The 26,717-nt window shown below is 44.8% G+C and overlaps 1 protein-coding gene across 1 annotated transcript in view; it reads right to left on the reverse strand.

Annotated features, from left to right (window-relative positions):
- The window catches only part of kcnn2 (potassium calcium-activated channel subfamily N member 2), a 63,857-nt gene extending 37,414 nt beyond the window's left edge, over positions 1 to 26,443 (reverse strand). The window contains exons 1-2 of the mRNA XM_063014695.1: positions 25,652 to 26,443; positions 20,531 to 20,626 (exon numbers count right to left, since the gene is read on the reverse strand). Of these exons, the coding sequence (XP_062870765.1) occupies positions 20,531 to 20,626; positions 25,652 to 26,443 (888 nt within the window). The remainder of the gene's footprint in view (positions 1 to 20,530; positions 20,627 to 25,651) is intronic.
- Positions 26,444 to 26,717: the final 274 nt, after the last annotated feature.

Here is a 26,717-nt window from a genome sequence, read left to right on the forward strand (position 1 = left end):
TTTGTCATCAAATCAAATCATTAATTAGGTAAATGATTATGCTGTTTTTATTGACACGACAAACTACACTGTAAGTGTTTGATCTTCATGTTCTCCCTGATTAAAGACCCATTAAAAGACGTTAAGCATTTTGTGGACATACAAAGACGTGGAGGTCTCAAGGTTTTGAAAGCGATAGGCTGTGATGAACGTAGTCCTCCACCACGGAGGTAAAAGGAAACCTTTGTACCTAGAGGAATCTCAAACCGGACCCAGAAGACATCGGACACCAGCACCCCCCGCTGTGTCTCCGGGACTAGTGGTGTTAAGAGAAGTGGTACAAACTCTACGTCAAGTACACGCGCTTTAATAGGAGGGTCAGAAGTGAACAAGCCATCGGTCCTCCTGTAACCGCTGGCGTCCACATTCAGCCGATCCACGCACTTCTGTTTAGAGTCTGAACTGAAATTACATTTAAAGGTCAGCGTCAGTTATTACGGTATTAAATAACAGAACAATCAGCTTAAATTTACTCTCCAATCAATACGACTCTTCATCATCCTCACCACGACGGCAGACAGCAGTCCTGCACGGCTGAATAAATAATGAGCTACATTTTAAACGTCCTCTTTATTTCTGTACGTTACACAGATTACAGATCGGTGTCAGAAGTACTTAAGACTCATAAGATGCCCTGTGAGTGGACCACACTGGGAATTCAGACTTTTTAAGTCAGACTCCAACCCATCACTGTGTAGAGGACTGCGTGGGGAGCTGTGAGCTGTGAATAACGATTGATCCATCAATCATCTCGAGTCTTGTGGGTTTTGCTGAATATCTTGTCAATTAGCTTCCTCATAAATGACAGTCGGTCAGCCGCTGCCAGAATGAGATGTACGAGATGCCGTGTGGGGTATGGATTATACACCGATCAGCCATAACATTAAAACCACCTCCTTGTTTCTACACTCACTGTCCATGTTATCAGCTCCACTTACCATATAGATGCACTTTGTAGTTCTACAATTACTGACTGCAGTCCATCTGTTTCTCTACATACCTTTTTAACCTTCTTCACCCTGTTCTTTAATGGTCAGGACCACCACAGAGCAGGTATTATTTAGGTGGTGGATCATTCTGAGCACTGCAGTGACACTGACATGGTGGTGGTGTGTTAGTGTGTGTTGTGCAGCAGCGCTTCTAGAGTTTTTAAACACCGTGTTCACTCACTGTCCACTCTATTAGACACTCCTACCTAGTTGGTCCACCTTGTAGATGTAAAGTCAGAGACGATTGCTCATCTATTGCTGCTGTTTTATTGGTCATCTTTTAGTCCTTCATCAGTGGTCACAGGACGCTGCCCACGGGGCGCTGTTGGCTGGATATTTTTCTCAGTCCAGCTGTGACAGTGAGGTGTTTAAAAACTCCAGCAGCGCTGCTGTGTCTGATCCACTCATACCAGCACAACACATACTAACACACCACCACCATGTCAGTGTCACTGCAGTGCTGAGAATGATCCACCACCTAAATAATACCTGCTCTGTGGTGGTCCTGTGGTGGTCCTGACCATTGAAGAACAGCGTGAAAGGGGGCTAACAAAGAATGCAGAGAAACAGATGGACTACAGTTAGTAATTGTAGAACTACAAAGTGCTTCCATATGGTAAAGTGGAGCTGATAAAATGGACAGTGAGTGTAGAAACAAGGAGGTCAGTGTAGACACGCCACAAAGCTGCTGTACGTCCATAAAATGACGTTTATTCCTACACAACTAAGCCGAGCTGGATTAATTTTATTAGGGATGTTGTAGCCTAGTGGTTAAGGTACTGGACTAGTAACCAAAAGGTCTCTGGTTCAAGCCCCACTACTGCCAGGTTGTCACTGTTGGGCCCTTAAGCAAGGCTCTTAACCCTCAATTGCTTAGACATTAAACAGTCACAGTACTGTAAGTCACTTTGGGTAAAAGTGTCTGCAAAGATCGCTCTTAACACGTTGCTCTGATGTAGGGCAGGACGTTCTGAATGAAGGGATTCAAACCATATCACCTGATTAGTGTGTAATTACAGTTTAGGGACCCTGTAAAATGGAACGTCTTGACCTGCTGCTACTGTTCCATGTGGCATGTTTAAAGTTCAGTGTGATTTAAATACGGAGGAACGAACTGAGAAAAGCTTTTCTGTTCTTTATCAAGACGTCAGTTTTGCTAAAAAAGGAAAAAAAGCTTGTTTTGTGTTGACTGCGGGCGACGGCCTGTCACGAAAGTGCTCTCAGAAAGACGTTAGTCCAGCGCGCGGTGATTAAACATTTAGAGCGAGTTGTGCAAGGAAAGCCACTCAGTAGGTAAAACTAATTATGCTAATGGACTCGCTGCAACACAATCCTCCAGAGGTCTTCACCTGCCTACATCAGATATTCCACCCCGAGTGTCGGCAGCGCCGGGCGGCCACAACCGCCGCGTTCGACCACCGCACATATACGTGCGGGTAAAATTACACAGCCGACAAAGCAAGGTTAGTCCAGATAACCCGCGCAACAACCTGAGTGAATAAATCAGTGAAGCCCCCGGGGTCAGGAGGATTTCCTACAGGTGTTAATAAAACATCCCGTCGTGCGTCCTGTCAAACACGTCACCTTTACATTCAATCACAACTGTGTCACCTGACCGTCCCATTTCAAAAACAACAGTGACCCCTCTTAGTGCTTTTCCACCAAAAGAACTCTGGTTCTTGAACCGGTTCTGTTCAGGACAGAATGAAGTGGTTAGCAACAATAACAACCATTTTCTCCTGTTCAGGGTCATGGTGGGTCCGGTTTCACCGAAATCACTGGTTACAATGCAGTAACGCACCCCAGACAGAACGCCAATCCATTCTCAGACATAGCCAATCAAGTCTGCATGTAGTCGCCCTACCAACCATTCTATAGCACCGCTGGGGATTCGAATCCTAGATCCCAGCTGTAGTGGGAGAGCGTAATCTACCATAAACAAATAAATAAACGAATAGAACAGGATATGAACTGGATCCAGACCAGGATCTCTGCATAAACACTTTGTAATGGTGTCAGAATTGCTACACAAATAGAACCCAATGAAATTAAGCACTACAGAGGGGTGTGATTTGAGACACAGCATGTGAGGAGAATGAAATTTGGAAAAGCCCCTGAGGTAAATGATTCCTACTGCACACAGATGCAAATTATGGTTTGTTTTTCATATTATTGTGTTTCAGACAAATTCCTGGAACATAAGCCGCGATTTTTACTCTCAAGCCTCCAAACACTCCCATCAGTTCATATCAGGAGCTTTAACACCTGAATAAAACACGACATCATGACAGACGTGAACGGTGAAGCCAGGGGTGAGTAAACAGGATCATCACATCGCTATTCATAAGTATTTGGACGCCTGATTGTGAGCATGTCCGGTGTCCCATTTATTTATTAGGATTTTAAGGTCATGTTTTACACTTTGGTTTCATTCATGACAGGACAGGTAGTTACTGATTACACAAGATTCATCAGTTCAAGTTTTTAATCATAAACACAGTCATGGACAATTTTGTGTCTCCAGTTCACTTCACTTGCACGTCTTTGTACTGTGGGAGGAAATCGGAGCACCCGGAGGAAACCCCCACAGACACGCAGAAAGGACCCGGAACCTTCTTACTGTGAGGCGACAGTGCTACCCACCGAGCCACCGTGCCTCCCGACGTCCCATTTAAAACAGAGTCACTTTTGTGTGAGCTTTCCAGCTAGAACAACATCCCCTCTTATGAGAAGCTTCTCACAAGACTTTAAAGTATGTCTGTGGGAATTTGTGCCCATCGTTTGTATGGCTGGGCACTGACGTACAAGGACACTGGAGCTTTTCTTCATGTCTTTATAGAGCACAATCATGCTGGAACAGGACAGGACCTTCCCTCAACTGTTAATGCAAAGTCGGAAGCATGTCATTTCCTTTATATTAATAATTTATTACACCTGTTAGTGATTGTTGTGGCTGCAACACATGAATTCAAACATTAGAAGGGGCTTCCCAATACTTTTGTCCATATAGTGTACCTAGGGCCAACTTAGAGTGTCCAGAGAACATGCCAAACTGACCCACTGTACTGTCAAACTTCACCTCATATAAGACACCCATGCCGTGGACTAGAACACATCCCCTCCCGAACACGTGAAGCCACCAGACTCTTCTTTCTTCTTGCTGCCAGTGCATTCCTTCACAGAGCTTAAACACTCATGGAGGAGCACACTACGCTTTAAGTATTCCTCCACCGCTTGGCACACCACCCAGCACCTGGACCAGACAGTAGGTGTCTGTCTGAAAACCTGGAGCTCATGAGGCGATTACGCCGATTTCGTCGCTGCAGTTTTAGCTTACTAAGCTAACACAGTTAGCCTCAGGCCGTTCAAATCGACGGGCCGAGGTGCCACAACCTGCTAGCACATCAGCTAACGTCTCCCTCACTGTACCGAAAACGCTTAAACCGTCCCTGACGAGCCTGAATTTACAAATAAATGACACGTGTATAATTACACCTTTATACACATTAAACACCAACGAGAATTTATTTACATCTGACATGAACTCCGTTGGTTGCTCCGCGTTCGTTCAGACCGCGCCGCACTGAATGCTGGGATTGCCTGTGATTGACACTCCCTCGTCATTCAGTCAGATCATCACTCAGAATTAAGGCGCCTCAGTAGGAGCATTTTAAGGGATCTAATAATATAGACACGCCCTCTTCTCAGGAGTGTAGGATGAGCGCTAGGTTTTCGGACAGACTCTAGGCGTCGCTGTTTGTCTTTAATGTCTTTTTAATGACATTTTTGCTACACTTCAATCAAACCGAAGATCACATGACCTGCGTCAGCTTCCCAGACTGATCGATCACCTTAATTCAGGTCAATCGTTTTCACCGGTTAAGTTCGAGTTCCGCTACTCAGCTATTAATCAGCCGTTTTTTTGTAAAAGATCGGTCCACTGGAGGCTCAAAGGTCACCGGCGTGCGCGGCCCGGCCGGGAGCGCGGCCCGGTTACCGGTTTCAGCGCTCAATATGACTAATGGAGCGGGGCTCAATATTTAATCTGTGTAATGCGGAGCCGGAACATATATCTTGTCACAGGGAAAAGAAATCACCCGGCCTCATTAGTGAATTACAGCCGGAAAAGGCTCGGCTCAATTAGAACTGACCGCCATGCTTTATTTATAATATCAAAGCCAGCCAGTAAGAGGCCACTCTGCATAAGTAGATCCCCCGCTGGAGGTGAGCTCACTTTAGGATTTCGGCTTTTCTTTAGAGCCGGTTCGGTTCTATATTATGGTAAATATTTCGGAGTGGGTTCGAGGCTTTAATCAGGTGGTATCGGGGGATGTGAACCTGCCCGGCGGACGTCAGCGCAGTGAAAACGCCGAGGTCGCGGCGAAGACTGGAAATAAAACACCTGTCTGCAGTTTCAGTGAGGAAACGTTTCACCAGGAGATCAGAGATCCGACACATCCTCTGTAGGCTGACACTGTCACACACACACACACACACACACACACACACACACACATGCTGTACGTGCTGCTATGTGCGTAGTGACGGTGGTGAGAAGTACGGAGTGGATAAAAGTATTCGGACGCCTTTCTAATCTTCAACGTGTGTTTTAGCCACGTAAATCGGTTATATAAAGGAGATTTTATGCACCAACAGTTTAAGGAAGGTCCTTTCCTGTTCTGTTCCAGCATGACTGTGTCCCTTTTAGTTTAAAGAAACTCCAGTGTCCTGCTCAGAGCCCTGACCTCAGCCCCACTCGACAGCTCTGGAACGAATCGGAACCTCATACAATTTGGCCACGAATCCCCACCGACACACTTCAAAGTCTTGTGAGAAGCTTCTCAGAAGAGCGGCTGTTGTTCTAGCTGAAAAGATCACACAGAGGTCACGCTGTTTTAGAAATAGGACGTCCGACAAGCTCATGGTCCGATGTCCAAATACCGCCAGGTTGCCACTGTCGGGCCCTTGAGCGAGACCCTTAATTCTCAATTGCGTAGATTGTGTACTGTCATTGTACTGTAAGTCGCTCATTTTGAGTAAAAGTTGTTTAGTGATGATGACCAAATGGATTATTTGACCCTGGGGGGTTTTATTTTTGGTAATCAAATATATCCAGCCAACAGCGCCCCGTGGGCAGCGTCCTGTGACCACTGATGAAGGTCTAGAAGATGACCGACTCAAACAGCAGCAATAGATGAGCGATCGTCTCTGACTTTACATCTACAAGGTGGACCGACTAGGTAGGAGTGTCTAATAGAGTGGACGGTGAGTGGACACGGTATTTAAAAACTCCAGCAGCGCTGCTGTGTCTGATCCACTCATACCAGCACAACACACACTAACACACCACCACCATGTCAGTGTCACTGCAGTGCTGAGAATCATCCACCACCTAAATAATACCTGCTCTGTGGGGGTCCTGTGGGGGTCCTGACCATCGAAGAACAGCATGAAAGGGGGTAACAAAGCATGCAGGGTAACAGATGGACTACAGTCAGTAATTGTAGAACTACCAAGTGCTTCTATATGGTAAGTGGAGCTGATAAAATGGACAGTGAGTGTAGAAACAAGGAGGTGGTTTTAATGTTATGGCTGATCGGTGTATTTATACTTTTATTACTTTTTTATATCATTGATTTATTTTATTATTGTTCTGATTTTATTGTACGGCGCTTTATAGATAAACTTGACCTGACATTATTTTACGTACTTAATAATGGGTGCCATCAAACTAACCATTTTTAAATGGGCACAGAGAAGTTGCCAGCTACAGTCAATCCTAACCACTGTATTTCTGTGCCAAATTAATAAATAAGAGTTGTTTTTGTGTACGGTATATTGTTTCTCGATTTGACCCCCTTTATCTCCTAATTTAGTCATATCCAATTCCCAGTTGTGAATCCGCTGCCACTTGCACAATCAGATTAAGGAAAGCCAAATCAGCACACGCCCCCTCAAACACGTGTTTCATCGGTGGCCACTTCTCATCACCCGCCAGCATTTGGTTCCCACGCAGAGCCATGCTAAGCTCTCCATTCCAATCGTTTAGGTGCCTGGATCAGTCAGGTGTCCAAGTACTATCGCAGTGGCAGCAGAAAGAGAGCCTACGTCCGACCTTCCCTCCCTCAAACACGGCCAGTTGCGTTCGTGTGGACGCTCGGCCAGGTCAGCAGCTCTGCTGAGATTCTGCTCCTTATTTCATTCAGCGTGCTGCCTAATGAATTAATAACAGGGACGTTGTAGCCTAGACTGGACTAGTTATCAGAAGGTCACTGGTTCAAGCCCCACCACTGCCAGGTTGCAACTGTTGGGCCCTTGAGCAAGGCCCTTTACACTCAATTGCTTAGACAGTATACCGTCACAGTACTTTGGATTAAAGCGTCTGCTAAATGCTGAAAATGTAAATGTAAATAATAATGACACCATGGCTAGTGCACTAACGTGAGATTTGATTTACTTCAGTCGTATGTGCTTTGGGACACAGCCCACAAGATTCTTATTGTTACTGTTATTGGAAGCAGTCCTTTTTAATGAGGGATCATCTGATTTGATTTCATTGCTTACGTGATGTGGATAAGGTCAGCGGAGAGCTGGAGATGATGAACCACGAGCTGAAATCAACTTCAGCTCAGAGATTCTAATAATAAAGAACAAATTAAAACCAAAACATTGCTGTATCGTTCGCTGTGTTCAGTCAGGAGCTCTGAGTGTACGTCCCAGTACAGCAAACTGGGACGAGGTCTGGCCGCCCCCCTGGTTTTATGAGCTGCTACAAGCCTCACAATCCAATAACCTGCACCTACAGAAGTGGATGATTCAGCGACCTCTGGAGACTCGCTACCGAAGCGCTAACGACTACACGGCACGTCAAGTGTAAAAAGATTATAGAGACAATCGAGCTAATAATAACCACCCGCCGCGCAACGCTACCGCCGTCGTGAGGGACTAACGAGGATCAATATACATTCTAATATACAGTAGGAGTCCCAGAGCGCCGGTGACATTGGAAGTCCATTAGCGACGTAAAAGGTGAAACAGAAAGTCTGACGCCAAACGCTGCCCGTGTTCCAGCGTTGCTGACGCAGAGACGTGGATGTACCGTCCCACGCATTCTGAACAGCCGCGCGCCGCCCGCTCTCCCCGGATACCTCCGGCCTGATGAATTAAAAATGTCCGAAGGGGAAAAACGAGCCGCCTGGAACGGATCCCTGCACCGTCCGCCAGGGAACTCGTCATGTGTCGTAACGCTAATAACCCCGCCGAGCAGGAGAACGCTTTATGAATTACTAGAATAGTGATGATCCGTACGGAGCTGGATCGGATACCACCGGCGCTTTTCTGCCAAACTGTTCACAAGATCGACGTCCCTGTAAGAGCCCACAGGAGTCACCTGCACGTAAATCTGAGCTCAGACAGCGCGCATTAGCACGTCCACATAAAACACGCCGTTAATTTAGTGCTAACACGCTAATGCTAATAATGCCTGAGTCTATTCACATGCAGACCTGCAACACTAGCTTAGACAGACAGATTAATAAATATAGAGACAGATAGATAGATATATACTGTAGATAGAAAGATAGATAGACAGACAGGCAGACAGACAGACAGATAAACAGAGAGATAGACAAATAAACAGACAGACAGACAGATAGATAGATAGATAGACAGACAGATAGATAGATAGATAGACAATATTTAGACAGACAGACATACCAATAGAAAGATAGATAAATAGACAGACAGGCAGATAGATAGACAGACAGACAGACAGACAGACAGACAGACAGACAGACAGATAGATAGATAGATAGATAGATAGATAGATAGATAGATAGATAGATAGATAGATAGATAGATAGATAGATAAAAAGATAGACAATATTTAGATAGCCAGACAGATAAACAGATAGACAGACAGACAGATAGACAATATTTAGACAGACAGACAGACAGACCCATAGAAAGATAGATAAATAGACAGACAGGCAGATATATAGACAGATAGATTGATGGACAGACAGACAGATAAACAGATAGACAGACAGACAGAGATAGACAGATATATAGATAGATCAACAGACAGACAGTCAAACAGATGGACAGACAGATAAACAGACAGACAGATGGACTATTACACCATTTGGCCAAAAGTATTTGGACACTGAACCACGAGCTTGTTGAACATCCCATTGAACACTGTTTTGCCCCTTCGTTGCTGGGAATTAGCAGTGCGTCTGTAGGAATTTGTGCCTATTCAGTTAAAGGAGCATTTGAGAGGTCACTGCCAGGAAGTGATGTGTGACGGAAAGACCAGACTCACAATCAGAGTTCCGGTTCATCCCTATATAGGAACTGAAGCGCATTTAAAAAACCTCGAAGCTTTATTGAAACACGATGAGGCCGACATTAAAAACTCAATCCCGATGACCTGTGGACTGAAACAGTAGCTCTCCAGCCAGGAAAGTATGTGCCCCCCTAACAGTTTTATTTATATTACGTAACAGTTACACAATCGTCTCTTCTTCCTCCTCAAGAGTCCCGGCGGCTTTTTATAGAAACGAATAATGAGCGAAAAGCACCACAAAAAAAACCAATAAAGAAAAGAAACGGCGGCTGTGGTATGGAGGGCGACTCTCCGTAATGAGGAACAAGGCACTAACGCAGGAGCGCCGTCGTAACGCCGCCCGTTTTTCTCTCTTAATATCAATAAAGTCGGCGTGCGAACGACAACAGAAACAACAGGAGCCGGAGACGGGATTACACCGGCACACCGGGAGAAAGCGGGAGGTTATAACACCGCGGTTATAACACATTTCTACTCTGAATAAATCAAACACGATTAAAGCTCCACTAGAAAACGTCCAGGCAGCCAAAATTTACATTCCAGCAGGTCGTCAGCTGAAATCTGGGTCTGAAACCAGGTTAATAATGAAATCATTCAGGATCTTTGATCTCGAGTCCTTTAGTCTTCAACGCTTTTATCATTAAACCCAATTTCACTGAGAGTGTGAGACGAGAACCCGACCTGACAGAACACCAGCGGGATGGAGATTATAGATACACTCACTCATTCATACACTCACTCATTCATACACTCACTCATTCATACACTCACTCACTCATTCATACACTCACTCACTCACTCATTCATACACTCACTCATTCACTCATTCATACACTCACTCATTCATACACTCACTCATTCATACACTCATACACTCACTCATTCATACACTCACTCATTCATACACTCACTCACTCACTCATTCATACTCATACACTCACTCACTCACTCATTCATACACTCATACACTCACTCATACACTCACTCATTCATACACTCACTCATTCATACACTCACTCACTCACTCATTCACTCATTCATACACTCACTCATTCATACACTCACTCATTCATACACTCATACACTCACTCATACACTCACTCATTCATACACTCACTCATTCATACACTCACTCACTCACTCATTCATACTCATACACTCACTCACTCACTCACTCATTCATACACTCATACACTCACTCATACACTCACTCATTCATACACTCACTCATTCATACACTCACTCACTCACTCATTCATACTCATACACTCACTCACTCACTCATTCATACACTCATACACTCACTCATACACTCACTCATTCATACACTCACTCATTCATACACTCACTCACTCACTCATTCATACTCATACACTCACTCACTCACTCATTCATACACTCATACACTCACTCATACACTCACTCATTCATACACTCACTCATTCATACACTCATACACTCACTCATACACTCACTCATTCACTCACTCATTTATACACTCATACACTCACTCACTCATACACTCACTCACTCACTCACTCATTCATACACTCATACACTCACTCATACACTCACTCACTCATACACTCATACACTCACTCATACACTCACTCATTCATACACTCACTCACTCATACACTCACTCATTCATACACTCACTCACTCACTCATTCATACTCATACACTCACTCACTCACTCACTCATTCATACACTCATACACTCACTCATACACTCACTCATTCATACACTCACTCATTCATACACTCATACACTCACTCATACACTCACTCATTCACTCACTCATTCATACACTCATACACTCACTCACTCATACACTCACTCACTCACTCACTCATTCATACTCATACACTCACTCATACACTCACTCACTCATACACTCATACACTCACTCATACACTCACTCATTCATACACTCATACACTCACTCATTCACTCACTCATTCATACACTCACTCACTCATACACTCACTCATTCATACACTCACTCACTCACTCACTCATTCACTCACTCATTCATACACTCATACACTCACTCATTCACTCACTCATTCATACACTCATACACTCACTCATTCACTCACTCATTCATACACTCATACACTCACTCATTCATACACTCACTCACTCATACACTCACTCACTCATTCACTCACTCATTCATACACTCATACACTCACTCATTCATACACTCACTCATTCATACACTCACTCACTCATTCACTCGCTCATTCATACACTCATACACTCACTCATTCATACACTCACTCATACACTCACTCATTCATACACTCACTCACTCATTCACTCACTCATTCATACACTCATACACTCACTCATTCATACACTCACTCATTCATACACTCATACACTCACTCATACACTCACTCATTCATACACTCACTCATTCATACACTCACTCACTCATACACTCACTCACTCATACACTCACTCACTCATTAACCCATACACTCACTCACTCATTCATACACTCATTCACTCACTAATTCATACACTCACTCACTCATTCACTCACTCATTCATACACTCATACACTCACTCATTCATACACTCACTTATTCATACACTCATACACTCACTCATACACTCACTCATTCATACACTCACTCACTCATTCACTCACTCATTCATACACTCATACACTCACTCATTCATACACTCACTCATTCATACACTCATACACTCACTCATACACTCACTCACTCATACACTCACTCACTCATTCACTCACTCATTCATACACTCACTCACTCATACACTCACTCACTCATTAACCCATACACTCACTCACTCATTCATACACTCATTCACTCACTAATTCACTCACTCATACACTCACTCACTCATTCACTCACTCACTCACTCATTCATACACTCATTCACTCACTCATTCACTCACTCATTCATACACTCACTCATTCACTCACTCATTCACTCACTCATTCATACACTCATACACTCACTCATTCACTCATTTACTCATACACTCACTCACTCATTCACTCACTCACTCATTTACTCATACACTCACTCACTCATTCACTCACTCATTCATACACTCATACACTCACTCACTCACTCATTTACTCATACACTCACTCACTCACTCACTCATTTACTCATACACTCACTCACTCATTCACTCACTCATTCATACACTCATACACTCACTCATACACTCACTCACTCACTCATTTACTCATACACTCACTCACTCATTCACTCACTCACTCATTTACTCATACACTCACTCACTCATTCACTCACTCACTCACTCATTCATACACTCACTCACTCATACACTCACTCACTCATTTACTCAAACACTCACTCATTCACTCACTCATTCATATACTCACTCACTCATTCACTCACTCATTCATACACTCATACACTCACTCATACACTCACTCACTCATTTACTCATACACTCACTCACTCATTCATACACTCATACACTCACTCATACACTCACTCACTCACTCACTCATTTACTCATACACTCACTCACTCATTCACTCACTCACTCATTTACTCATACACTCACTCACTCATTCACTCACTCACTCACTCATTTACTCATACACTCACTCACTAATTTACTCACTCACTCATTCATACACTCACTCACTCACTCACTCATACACTCATACACTCACTCACTCCCTCACTCATTCATACACTCACTCACTCACTCATTTACTCACTCACTCACTCATTCACTCACTCATTCATACACTCACTCACTCACTCATTTACTCACTCACTCACTCACTCACTCACTCACTCATACACTCATACACTCACTCACTCACACACTCACTCACTCATTTACTCACTCACTCATTTCCTCACTCACTCACTCACTCACTCATTTACTCACTCACTCACTCACTCATTTACTCACTCACTCACTCACTCACTCATTCATACACTCACTCACTCACTCATTTACTCACTCACTCACTGACTCATTCATACACTCACTCACTCACTCACTCATTTACTCACTCACTCACTCACTCACTCATTCATACACTCACTCATTTACTCACTCACTCATTCATACACTCACTCAGTCATACACTCACTCATTTACTCACTCACTCACTCACTCATACACTCACTCATACACTCACTCATTCACTCACTCACTAACTCATTTACTCACTCACTCATTTACTCACTCACTCACTCACTCATACACTCATTCACTCATTCACTCACTCATTCACTCATACACTCACTCACTCACTCATTCATACACTCACTCACTCACTCACTCACTCATACACTCACTCACTCACTCATTCACTCATACACTCACTCACTCACTCATTCATACACTCACTCATACACTCACTCACTCATTCATACACTCACTCACTCACTCATTCACTCACTCACTCATACACTCACTCACTCACTCACTCATTCACTCACTCATTCACTCACTCACTCACTCATTCACTCACTCATTCACTCACTCATACACTCACTCAGTTACTCACTCATTCACTCACTCACTCACTCATACACTCAGTCACTCACTCACTCACTCACCCACTCATTTACTCACTCAGTCATTCATACACTCACTCAGTCACTCACTCATTCATACACTCACTCTCTCACTCACTCACTCATTCATACACTCACTCAGTCACTCACTCACTCACTCACTCAATCATACACTCACTCACTCATTCATACACTCACTCACTCATTCATACACTCACTCATACACTCATACACTCACTCACTCATACACTCACTCACTCATACACTCACTCATTTAATCACTCACTCATTCATACACTTACTCACTCACTCACTCATTCATACACTCACTCATTCATACACTTACTCACTCACTCACTCATTCATACACTCACTCATTCATACACTCACTCACTCACTCATTCATACACTCACTCATTCATACACTCACTCACTCACTCATTCATACACTTACTCACTCACTCACTCATTCATACACTCACTCACTCACTCATTCATACACTCACTCATACACTCACTCACTCATACACTCACTCACTCATACACTTACTCACTCACTCATACACTCATACACTCACTCACTCACTCATACACTCACTCATTCACTCACTCATACACTCACTCACTCATACACTCATACACTCACTCACTCATACACTCACTCACTCACTCATACACTCATACACTCACTCACTCATACAATCACTCACTCACTCATACACTCACTCACTTACTCAGTCACTCATTCACTCACTCACTCACTCACTCATACACTCACTCACTCATACACTCACTCACTCACTCACTCATACACTCACTCATACACTCACTCACTCACTCACTCATACACTCACTCATACACTCACTCACTCAGTCACTCATTCACTCACTTACTCATACACTCACTCACTCACTCATACACTTAATAGCTTGAGCTAAACTTCATGATGAATTCACTAAAGCTCGTTTTTCTAATGATCTTTTTCTATTGAACCATGTTAATCAGGACTATAAGGGACCACCAAAGTCCACGTTCACACACCCGACTGAATTTTTTAGATCGTCCACTGAAGGTCAGTAGAAGCTTTCAGGGTTTGACATTTAAACGTACTTCGCTATCTGAGCAAATCTCACTCCAGGCAGTACCTGAGTCATATATCAGGGGTCTCTCTCGGAGATTTAGCCCTTTAATTCCACACGGGCACGGCCGGCTGCACAGCCAGAGGCGGCGGAATGCGGACCGGCCGCCGCACTCGCTCACACGCCACGGATCACCGAACGCCGCGTGTAATAGCCGCGCTAATAGAGCGATCAGTTTGCTTCAGAACGAACTGCGCTATGCTAACGTTCGACTCGTTTAGCACTTTAATAGCTTCGCTTGTAGCTGTAAAAAGGAAGCGCGTGCTAGCGCGTGCTAACGTTCAATTACTTACTAGCCGTGAAGCTGAGCTAACCTGCATTATGTAAAGATCGTATGAACTGTGTGGTCTGTGTGGTCAGAATGAGGCTGACGGTTAGTAGGGGTTTTATTACTATTGATCAAAGTGACACCAGCAAGTCTCGGTACATGAGCGCTCGTGTGCTAAACAGGGCCGTTAGTGCCGCCTTCAAGATCTGTCCCCTAAAAACGGCATGAGCTGCAGGTATACGTGTGACATGTTCACCTATAAATAAGGTGCTACTAAATTCACGGGAAAATGTGCTTAATTTAAGTGTCCACAGACTTTGTTCATCTTAAAAATCACAGATTTCACAGCTTTTGAAAGAAAAGACCTCCTATAGGAAGAACATGGGCATTGATATGAAACAGGAAAGAGCCCTCCCCAAACTGTTGCCACAAAGTTAGACACATAAAGATGTTTTATTTGAAATGCTTTTATGCTTTTTATGTGTTTGCTTTGGGTGTGGCTAAAACACTGAAACAATAATCAGGAGGTCAGCCACAGCTATGACATTTATCCAAACTGAGCATATACAATGTAAGCAATTGACGGTTGAGGGCCTTGCTCAGGGGTCCAACAGTGGCAACAACCTTTTAATCTTTAGTCCAGCACTTTAACCACTGAGCTACCACTATCCAGCTATGGAAATGATATACAGATACAGTAAAAGCTTTATGTGACTCTGGGGAGTCTCGTACTCAGCCCAGAGGAGGCGGGCTTTCCTGCAAACTCAGCCAATAATGACCCAGTAAACTTCACATCTGCCAATGAGCAGCGTATAAACTGTTCTTGTAGCGGTCAAGAAACTGCTCGTTGGTTAATGGACTCATGTTGCTAGGCAGGAAGAGTGTCCATGTACTTTCGGCTATATAACGTAGATCGAGCGAGCACACAGACTGATCAGGCTCTTGGTTTATGAGAAATGTCCTTCAGGGTTGCCAGATAGTAACTGCACTACGTACATAAAGCAAGATTAATAACAAAATATTGCGTCAGACCTAACGATAAAAAAGCGTCATTAAGCACGTGGGGAGGGATTCTGCTCCCATTTACTGTATGTTCAATTAAAGAACGAACGAACAAGCAAAAACAAAACAACAACCTTCATCTTTTTATCCCAAGCGCACCAGTCTGGCCGTGAAATGAAGCGACACGCTCCGATATACAAACACGAGGCATAAAAGCGACCTGACGCCGGACACAGAGCAGAACGACGAGAGCAGAAAGCAGCAGCGAATGCAACAGCGCTCTGACGCAAGGTCATAAAACTGAGGATCCCACAGTCCTGAGCTCTCCTTTAACCCTCGAGTGTACGGACTCTGGGCTTATTCCTCTCACAGACCAATAAACAGCAAAATGTAAACAATTAGACCCATGAGAGCATCAAAATAACTAAAACAACCTAATTGAGTCTAAAGAAAAAAAACAGTCGAGTGGATCTGCATTCCACAAATGCAAACATGCCCAACTTATGTATTAAATGGCCAGTGTAGCGGATTAAAGAAGTAAACAAATCATTTCAGTGTTTGTACTACATGCAATTGTGTCTACTACATTTATCATGCATTTATTACCCTGTGTTAATTTTTTTTGCCATTGATCGCCTCAGTTTGCACAATTAGCTACAGCTTTAGTACATTTCACCTTCGTTTTAGATCACGAGGGCACGTCGTGTACCACCTCGACTTTCAATATTGGTCCCAGACTGTAGCCATGAATTGAACGTTGGGGGGTTCCTGCTATTCTAAAGCAGTGCTCCCCAACCTTTCTTGCATCATGGGCCGCTTTCATATAAGATACCATTTCATGGCCAGGCGGGGGCAGGGGGATTTAAAATATATTAAAATAAATAAAAAAATCTGTATTCTTTCTGTGCGGGCCGGTAATAAATGACCCTGGTGGTGGTGCACCACTGTTCTAAAACACTCTGGCCATATCAACAACTGATGGGAACACTGACGGATCCTAACAGCTGGTGAGTGTTATATCACATTACTACATTTATAACGTGTTATAAGCTTGTGTGGCGTAACCATAAGAGCCGAGCTGCCGGTAAAAGCAGTGCCTGAGTTTCAGGGGTTCGAATCCCTGAATCCTGTTCTGGGTTCTCAAATACAGAAGGTGCACGCCGTTATGTGAACCTTGCAGTTGTGAGGACACATCAGTGCACCTTCAGTGCTGGTCCCAGGCCTGGATTAATAGGTGGGTTGCGTCAGAAAGGGAATCTGGCGTAAAATCTATGCGATCTTTCTACACAGACGCATTTGACATTGTCCTACACTCCCGAGAAGAGGGCGTGTCTAAATCCTCAGATTCCTTAAAATGCTCCTACTGAGGCGCTTTAATTCTGAGTGATGATCTGACTGAATGACGAGGGAGCGTCCGACGCCTCTTCAGCGCTGAGGGCAATCCCAGCATTCCGTGCGGCACGACTTTTCTCACAGAAAACTACACACGTGGCGGACGAATATAATGCGGAGCAACCAACAGAGTTCTGTTTAAATGTAATAAATTCTTATTGATGTTTAATCTGTATAAAGGTGTGATTATACGAGTGTCGTTTATTTGTAAATTGGGGCGTCAGGGACGGTTTAACCGTTTTCGGTACATGGAGGGAGACGTTAGCTGGCGTGCTAGCTACGGCCTGAGGCTAACTGTGTTAGCTTAGTTATCAGAGCGTCTAAATAATCTGCCTCATGAGCTCCATGTCTGATTAGAATCCTCTCTACTGAGGCAGCTGATCAGGGAGGCAGGAGTAGCTGCAGAGCTGATAAAACTCACTGGCTCCTCTGTGTTATAGTCACTGTAACACATCGTCCTGTCGCTACAGTAAAATGAGCCGCGATGAATTAGCACCTACAGCGCGGCGTTTCTCCTGAGAAGCCTGTAAACGAGATTCCCCCGGGGGTTTCCCGTCTAACACCTCTCATCTCACTATAATTCGGGAGCGTCCAGCTCATTCTGAGAGATTCAGATGAACGTAAATAAATAAACGTCACACAAAGTATCAGACTGAGCTGCTGCACCTTTCTGAAATGAAACCTGTCCAAGTTCAGAGGAAAAGACGAGTAAAAATCGATGAATCCACGTGTGATCATTCAGCCAGAACGTGTTTCCTCTGGAGAGCTGCTGCTTTAGTTTTGCACTCTGTAATTCACATCACTGTGTAATTCACATCTACAGAACCCAGCCTTTACTTTCAGTTTTACGGCCAGTGAGAAGTGAAGTGCATCTGTCGCTTGGGTGCAAATTACACCAGTCCACTACCGCTGGGATCCAGGGTTCAAATCATACGGACGTGATTCCTCTGTGATAGACTGGCGTCCTGTCTGGGGTGCGTTACTGCATTGCGTCCAGTGAATAAGAAAAAAACGGACCCACAGCAACCCTGACCAGGATAAAGCGCCATTTAGCAGACGCTTTTATCCAAGGCGACTTACAGTATACAGTCTAAGCAAATGAGGGTTAAGGGCCTTGGCCAACAGTAGCAATTTGGCAGTGGTGTGGTTTGAACCAGCGACCTTCTACTTACTAGTCCAGTACCCTAACCACTAGGCTACAACTGCCCTACAAACTGGCTTCATCAAAATGAAAAAGGGCCGTGAAAAATCTATTACGGATCAGGGATCGAATCCCCAGCGGTGCTATCGACCTGTTGGGCGTTTTCATTCAGATATAATTGACTCGGGGTGGGGGGGGGGGGGGGGGGGGTTGGCATCCTAGTGATTCCAGGAAGATTGCACCCACCACAACCCTGACCAGTATAAAGTGCTGGTAAGATCTGACAGACTTTACATTACATACTGCACATACACTGATCAGCCCTAACATTAAAACCACCTCCTTGTTTTTACACTCACTGTCCATGTTATCAGCTCCACTTACCATATAGATGCACTTTGTAGTTCTACAATTACTGACTGTAGTCCATCTGTTTCTCTGCATGCTTTGTTAGATCTCTTTCACCCTGTTCTTCAATGGTCAGGATCCCCACAGGACCACCACAGTGCAGGTATTATTTAGGTGGTGGATCATTCTCAGCACTGCAGTGACACTGACATGGTGGTGGTGTGTTAGTGTGTGTTGGCTGGTATGAGTGGATCAGACACAGCAGCGCTGCTGGAGTTTTTATATACCATGTCCACTCACTGTCCACTCTATTAGACACTCCTACCTAGTTGGTCCATCTTGTAGATGTAAAGTCAGAGACGATCGCTCATCTATTGCTGCTGTTTGAGTCGCTCATCTTCTAGACCTTCATCAGTGGTCACAGGACGCTGCCCACGGGGCGCTGTTGGCTGGATATGTTTGGTTGGTGGACGATTCTCAGTCCAGCAGTGACAGTGAGGTGTTTAAAAACTCCAGCAGCGCTGCTGTGTCTGATCTACTCATACCAGCACAACACACACTAACACACCACCACCATGTCAGTGTCACTGCAGTGCTGAGAATCATCCACCACCTAAATAATACCTGCTCTGTGGTGGTCCTGTGGGGGTCCTGACCATTGAAGAACAGCATGAAAGGGGGCTAACAAAGCATGCAGAGAAACAGATGGACTACAGTCAGTAATTGTAGAACTACCAAGTGCTTCTATATGGTAAGTGGAGCTGATAACATGGACAGTGAGTGTAGATATATATATATATTTACTTTAGTTACTGTACTGTAACACTGGAATTTCTTTAATGGGGATCTATAAAGGAGTCTTATGTTTTCCTGTTTTATGTTTATTTATAATGTTTACAGCAGTATATTATGGGGGGAACATTTTGCTCATATCCGGACACCCCCATCCCCCTTCCCCCCAGTATATATTATGATTACAGCCTTGATCTGGTCCTCCGACTGTGTTCAGGGCAACTCAGGTAAGAGGCGAAGCATAAATCTGATTTAGTTCCTATAAGACAGACAGCGGGTCTCGGGAGGAGTCCCCGACGTGATCTGATTATGGGATGAAAGCCAGTCTAATGTGATTGTGTAATAATAAGCAGCACATTAAGTGACCTTTAAAGGTGTTTTCAGGGAAGCGGATGTGTCGCAGACCACACCGCGCTCTCTTCGAGGCTCCCGTAAGTGGACTAACCGCGCTTCACACCGGCACCAAGGATCCGAGAGCAGGACGAGTGAGCGGAAGTGGTGAGTGGCTTACCTGGATCTCTCTGGCGTGGTAGATGATGATCAGACCCAGGAGGATGATGGTAGAAAGGCTTATCAGGCATTTCAGCGCTAACGAATACAACGACTCCTGAAAAACAGAGAAACAATCCGTTCAATCAACACGTGCACATTCATTTATTCATCAGTTTATTTCTATAATATTTATATCAGACACCAGTCTGCTCATTCCTCTTCACCTTATTCTTACAAACGAACCCTAGTGGGGGGCATTCGGGTGATGTAGCTGCCCGTTACGCTAGCCCACCACCTTTAAGATCCTGGGTTCAAATCTCCCACCCTGATAGGCTTAGTTTTTTTTCGATGGACGAAGCCTTGAATGGATTGCGCTCAGTGTTTCCCATAAGAACCGGACCCGCTGCGACCCTGACCAGAAAAATGCAGTTCATGCAACTGAAATGAAATCAGGGGTATTATTTAGACATGATCAAAAATAAATGTGTGGATGCCTGACTTGCTCCGAAATCATGACCATTATAATAGTGTTGAAGTGTTGCAGCTATAACAGCCTCCGCTCTTCTGGAAATGCCTTTCACAAAAGCTTGTGAAGCATGATGGTGGGTGGCAAAGCCTCACTTACAAATGATGTTCCAATACCACCCGAAGGTGTTCAGTGGGGTTGAGATTAGAGATCTAGACAAACTACTGGAGGTCCTTCACACCAAACCTGTCGAACCAGGTCTCAGTTTAAGGCATCTCCAGTGTCCTGCTCGGATCCCCGACCTCAGCACCACTCAACAGCTCTGGAATGATTCGGAACACCAACTGAGGCTTTCTTGATCAGCCAACATAAGTGCCCAGCCTCAGTGGGCACAAATTCCCACAGATATGCTTCAGTGTTGTGAGAAGCCTTCTCAGAAGTGTGGAAACGTCTACAGGAGGTTTTCCATCCTTTATGTCCTTTAAACTGTCCATAAGCTGTAAGCTCACTCGAGCAGGTAATAAAGGTCGTAGAGGCCGAGTACCTGCTCAGGTGAGTCAAAAGCAGTTTTGAAAAACAAGTCCAAACTGATTGGAAGCGGAATCGTGAGCCTGTTGTTCTTGGAGACCATTAAAATAGAGACATGCACCATAATGGGACATCTGTGGGATTACAGCATGGAACTGAATGAGAGGGCTGTGGGCAGGAAGGAACTCAAACTGCTGCTGGTGAGAGCAGTGTGTGTAAAAGCTTCTGAAACGTTTGGAACCCTGGCAGCAGGATGCAGAAAATAAATAATGACTGTGTCTGGGTGGAAGCAGTCGATGCCCGTTTGATGTGCAGGTCGACAGCTGTAGCGCTGTATCGGAGGAATTTAGAAGAATAAATCACCTAAAGGTCAGCGCTACTGAAAGCCTTCGGTTAAAATCGAGAAGGACGAGAGCTTGGGTGGCGCAGCTGTAAAGCGCACTAGCCCACCGGTGCTGACATTACTAACAGCTCATTCGAGGGAAAGAGGGTCAGCGGGATTCCTCATAACTGCTGCAGTTATGCCCTCTGCTGGCTGATCGATGGAGCTGCACAGAGGCGGGAGATAATAGTGATCAGTGTGTGACCTCTGTGCGCGATACGGATCTCCACATGAACCCGCCTGGTGCAGGGGAAAAGGAGCGGTCAGTACTGCACACGTGTTAAAGGGGAGGTGTGTTAGTCACAACTCTCCTCGGTCAGAAGTGGAGGTCTGCAGCAGTAGAGGTGAGTAGTAGAGATTCCTCTGTATGTTACTGCATTGCGCCAAGTGAATAAGGAGAAAATGGACCCACAGCAACCCTGATCAGGATAAAGCGGCAGTAAAAGCGACATTTAGTGGATACTTTTATCCAAAGCGACTTACAGTAGACAGTCTAAGCAACTGAGGGTTAAGGGCCTTGCTCAAGAGCCCAACAGTGACAACCTGGCAGTGGTGGGGTTTGAACCAGCGACCTTCTACTTACTAATCCACCCTAACCACTAAGTTACAACTGCCCTACAAACTGGCTTCATCAAAATGAAAAAGGGGCGTGAAAAAAAGTGCATTTGATGAAGACAGTGAGTGGACATGGTATTTAAAAACTGCAGCAGCGCTGCTGTGTCTGATCCACTCATACCAGCACTATAAAGTTAAGAAAATGCATTAAAAAGGTTAGGGAAGGACATGAGAGCCAGTGGGATGAGTGTTTACTTTAGTATGCATCTGAACTTCCTATCTGATGTCTCTTTGCTTCTCTACATGAAGAAACAAGACATTTAAGTAGGAGGATGTTAATGATACATAAATGAACCCTTTTATTCCCATACTGCTTCTCCCACCCTCAGCCAGAGCTGGACCACGATTCAACGCTCACTACTGCTTGACCTTAACAGTACGTCTAACTAAGAGCAGATCCGACTCTTGTGAATATATGTGATGCATTTGTGCAACACTCTGTAGGCAGGAGTGGGATGAGCACTCATGTTGTTGGGAGGAATAAAGTCGTTACCGTGCAGGATCGTGTGGGTACGGGTCGAGGAAGCACAAATAGAGGGCAGCTTTCTCCTTATCTCCTTACAAAATCAAGCGTTGATTAAACAGGAAATGTCTCGTGTCCTTATTTGGTATTTCTTCGGTGGAGCCTCGATGCTTAGACAAGGATTTTCGACCTCAGTAAAGCAGTAAAACCATTAAAACAGGATCAGGACTTTTTGTCTACATGCACAGACTGTAAAACGTGAGTCTGACCAAGTGATACGTTTTCCTTAGGTTGTTACGCTTTCATCCTGGTCAGGGTCGTGATGGGTCCGGTTTTTCCAAGGTAAATAAAAAGCAGATTTTATTCAACTATACATGCGGAGGTCAGGCGCCCTAGTGAAGCAGTGCTCTATTACGCCAGCACACTGTGCTATCAACCGGCCGGGTTCGCGTCCGGTATAAAACTCTGCATAAAGTCTGGTATGTATGTGGTACCAAGTCTGGTATGTGGATCAGATCCACTGTAGTGACCCTTAAATATAAGAGCCACTGAAAGACGACAATAAATTGATCCAGTTTCACAAATTGAAGGTTTCATTAGAATTTTTCCATTATGTTAACTGTTCTGTGGGGTCTTGTTGGGCCCTGTGTCTATTAAGTGCTGGACTAGTACTTAAAAGGTCGCTGGTTCAAGCCTCACCACTGCCAGGCTGCCACTGTTGGGCCCTTGAGCAAGGCCCTTAACCCTCAATTTCTTAGACTGTATACTGTCACAGTACTGTAAGTCATTCTTCACACAGAAAGGACCCGGACTGCCCCACCTGGGGATCGAACCCAGGACCTTCTTGAAAATGTGACTGTAAACATGTAGCTAACAAACATAAACACACAAAGTTCTATTGAACAGATTTATATATCACCGTATTATTAATTAAAGCTACAGTACATAACTTTAGAGGCTCCTGGTGCAGTTGTTACTGGGAGGGACCTTCTTTGCGGCAGATTAACAGACTTTTTGTAAGTTTTCTGGTGCCTGATGTTGTCCTCACATCAATTTGTTTTAATATTTTCAGCTTTCCAGAAGCCCGAGCCGATCTCACAAACACCAGACGTGAAGTATTTCTTTCTAACGCCTTTCAACAGAAAAGTTACACGCCACAGCTTTAATTGGAATAATTTAATGAATTGAATAATTTCTCATTATGTATGGCCGTATTGTTGCTGAAGGAATGCTTCATAATAAACAGTAAAAGGTTCAGAACGCAGCGGAGAGATGATTAATTATCCTAGCTGTTTCATTTCATCAGTATTAATATTATGGTGGCTCGGTGGGTAGCACTGTCACCTCACAGCAAGAAGGTCCTGGGTTCGATCCCCAGGCGGGGCGGCCCGGGTCCTTTCTGTGCGGAGTTTGCATGTTCTCCCCGTGTCTTTATGGGTTTCCTCCCACAGTCCAAAAACATGCAGTCAGGTTAATTGGAGACATTGAATTGCCCTATAGGTGAATGTGTGTGTGTGTGTGTGTCTGCCCTGTGATGGACTGGCGCCCCGTCCAGGGTGTTACTGTGTGCCTTGCGCCCATTGAAAAACTGGGATAGGCTCCAGCACCCCCCTCCCGCGACCCTGATTGGATAAGCGGTTAAGAAAGTGAGTAAGTATTAATATTAGCACAAGTATGACTTTTTCTCTCTTTATGGAATGTGTATATGTGATTACTGCATCACTGGACTAGTGTTCGGAGGGTGATTGGTTTGAGTCCCACCACTGTCAAGCCGACATTGTGTTGGGCCTTTGAGCAAGGCCCTAAACTCGCAGTTATGAGTTGCTTTAGATGAAAAAGCATCCACTGAATGCAATAAATGTAGTTTAACACTTAATAATAATAATAATAATAATAATAATAATAATAATAATAATAAAGGTGGGCAGCAATTGGTGGGACACTTTGTTGACTGTGCATAGACACAATCTAAAACTTTATTATTAATGATGATTATTTATTTTTATTTTTATTTAACTTTAAAAATGTTTAACAGCGGTACAGGGTGCGCTCAGGACGAAGCCTGTGGGTGCCACACAGCACCTGAGCTCCGGGGTTAAAACCTCTCATCTCAGGTCCCCATTTGTGAGGACTATTTTGTCCCAAAATTCTAATTTCACTTTTATTTTAGTGCAGTTTTTTTAAGTTAGGAGTGGGCAGGGCAGTGCATCTAAAAGAACCAAAATAAACAAAGTTAGATGTGTGGTGCAGTGACAAGGTCAGCTGTAGTATTTTTTTATTTGTCTTTGCAAACTCAACTTTGTGGTTGAGCTGCGTGGTTCAGTTTTGCATAAAAGGTGAATAATCCTTTAATAAGTGACTTTAACCATATTAAAATCTATAAAACTAATATTTATACATCGATTTTATATTGTTGTATTTTTCTAGATCATATTACCCTTTAGAAACATTGGAACCCTGTTTCAAAACTTGAACCCTTCACCCAGTTTGCATTAGTGTGCATTTCTAAATGTGCAGGATTACCTGTGCGCATAATGAATGATTAAATAATAAAACTGGTTTTAATTCTAGGCTACAGACGCGTGTGTATAGATCAGGATTAAACCTCTGGAATGAGCGTTGCATTAATGCGCATTCCTGTGCGGGACGCGGTGATCGGAGCGCACTTTTTTGCGGGTTTCTGTACCTTTCCGTAGGCGCCCCAGGACAGCTCCGTCTCTATGACCATGACCACGATGCCGAACATGCCGAAGATGAGCGCGTAGTCGCTGAGACGTTTGCGCTTCTCGAACAAGGCCCTCCGGTGCCCGAGCTTCTCCCCGATGTTCTGGTTCTTCTTTTTGCCCTGCTTGCCTCCTCCGCTCGACCCGCCGCCGGTCCCGTCCGCCGTGCTGTAGGCGACCGGAGCGCTGGCGCGGTTCTCGGCTCTCGGCTCGGCCGAACACACCGGCTGCAGTGGCTGCGACTCCGAGTCGAACTCGTGCAGGTTCCGGCGCGACGATCCAGCGCGGCTCAGCGGCCGCATCACGCCGCCGTTATATCTGCAGCCGCTCATCGCCGCGGCGCCCGGCTCGCTCTCCGCTCCCGGAGGACGGTGCTCAGGATGCTGACGCTGCTGATGCCTGGATAAACTAGCATGACTGGAAGGCGTGAGCTCGCACACACTGACCCGGCAGCCCTGCCTCGGCGAGGACGGCGCAGACGGCGTCCTGGTCACTAAAGTGTCCGCTGGAGTTGGAGACGACGTCCGGTGACAAACGAGCGTGTTCTGTGCGCGGCAGGTGCAGCGGGGCTGGCGGGGCTGTCTGCGCCCGGCTGAGCGCTCCTCCTCCTCCTCCTCCTCCGGTGCGCAGTGCTGGATGCGCGGCTGCTGGAGGAAACAGCGCTGCTGCGGCTGCAATGAGTTTTCCATACCAGCGCCGCCGCTTCTACCGAACCCCGCTACCTTCATCACTGGGGGGGCGTTCCCAACCGACATGACGGCTGGTTACCATGGTTACTCCGGTAGCACGTACGGTAGCACTCAGTGCAGGGGTGCAGACACAGAGGTGCCCAAACTCTGCGCCCGGGACACGCTGGCACTGTGGGAGACCTGAAGGTGAACAAGCCCAGAAACTCTACAGCTAATGTATTTATATGGGCTTTATTATTTATTTATTATCAACTGTACATGTGGGCTTTTAGAGCAGGATATAATAATAATAATAATAATAACAATAATAATAATAATAACAACAATAATAATAATAATA

Source organism: Trichomycterus rosablanca, chromosome 18 (assembly GCF_030014385.1).
Source record: "Trichomycterus rosablanca isolate fTriRos1 chromosome 18, fTriRos1.hap1, whole genome shotgun sequence".
NCBI lineage: Eukaryota > Metazoa > Chordata > Actinopteri > Siluriformes > Trichomycteridae > Trichomycterus > Trichomycterus rosablanca.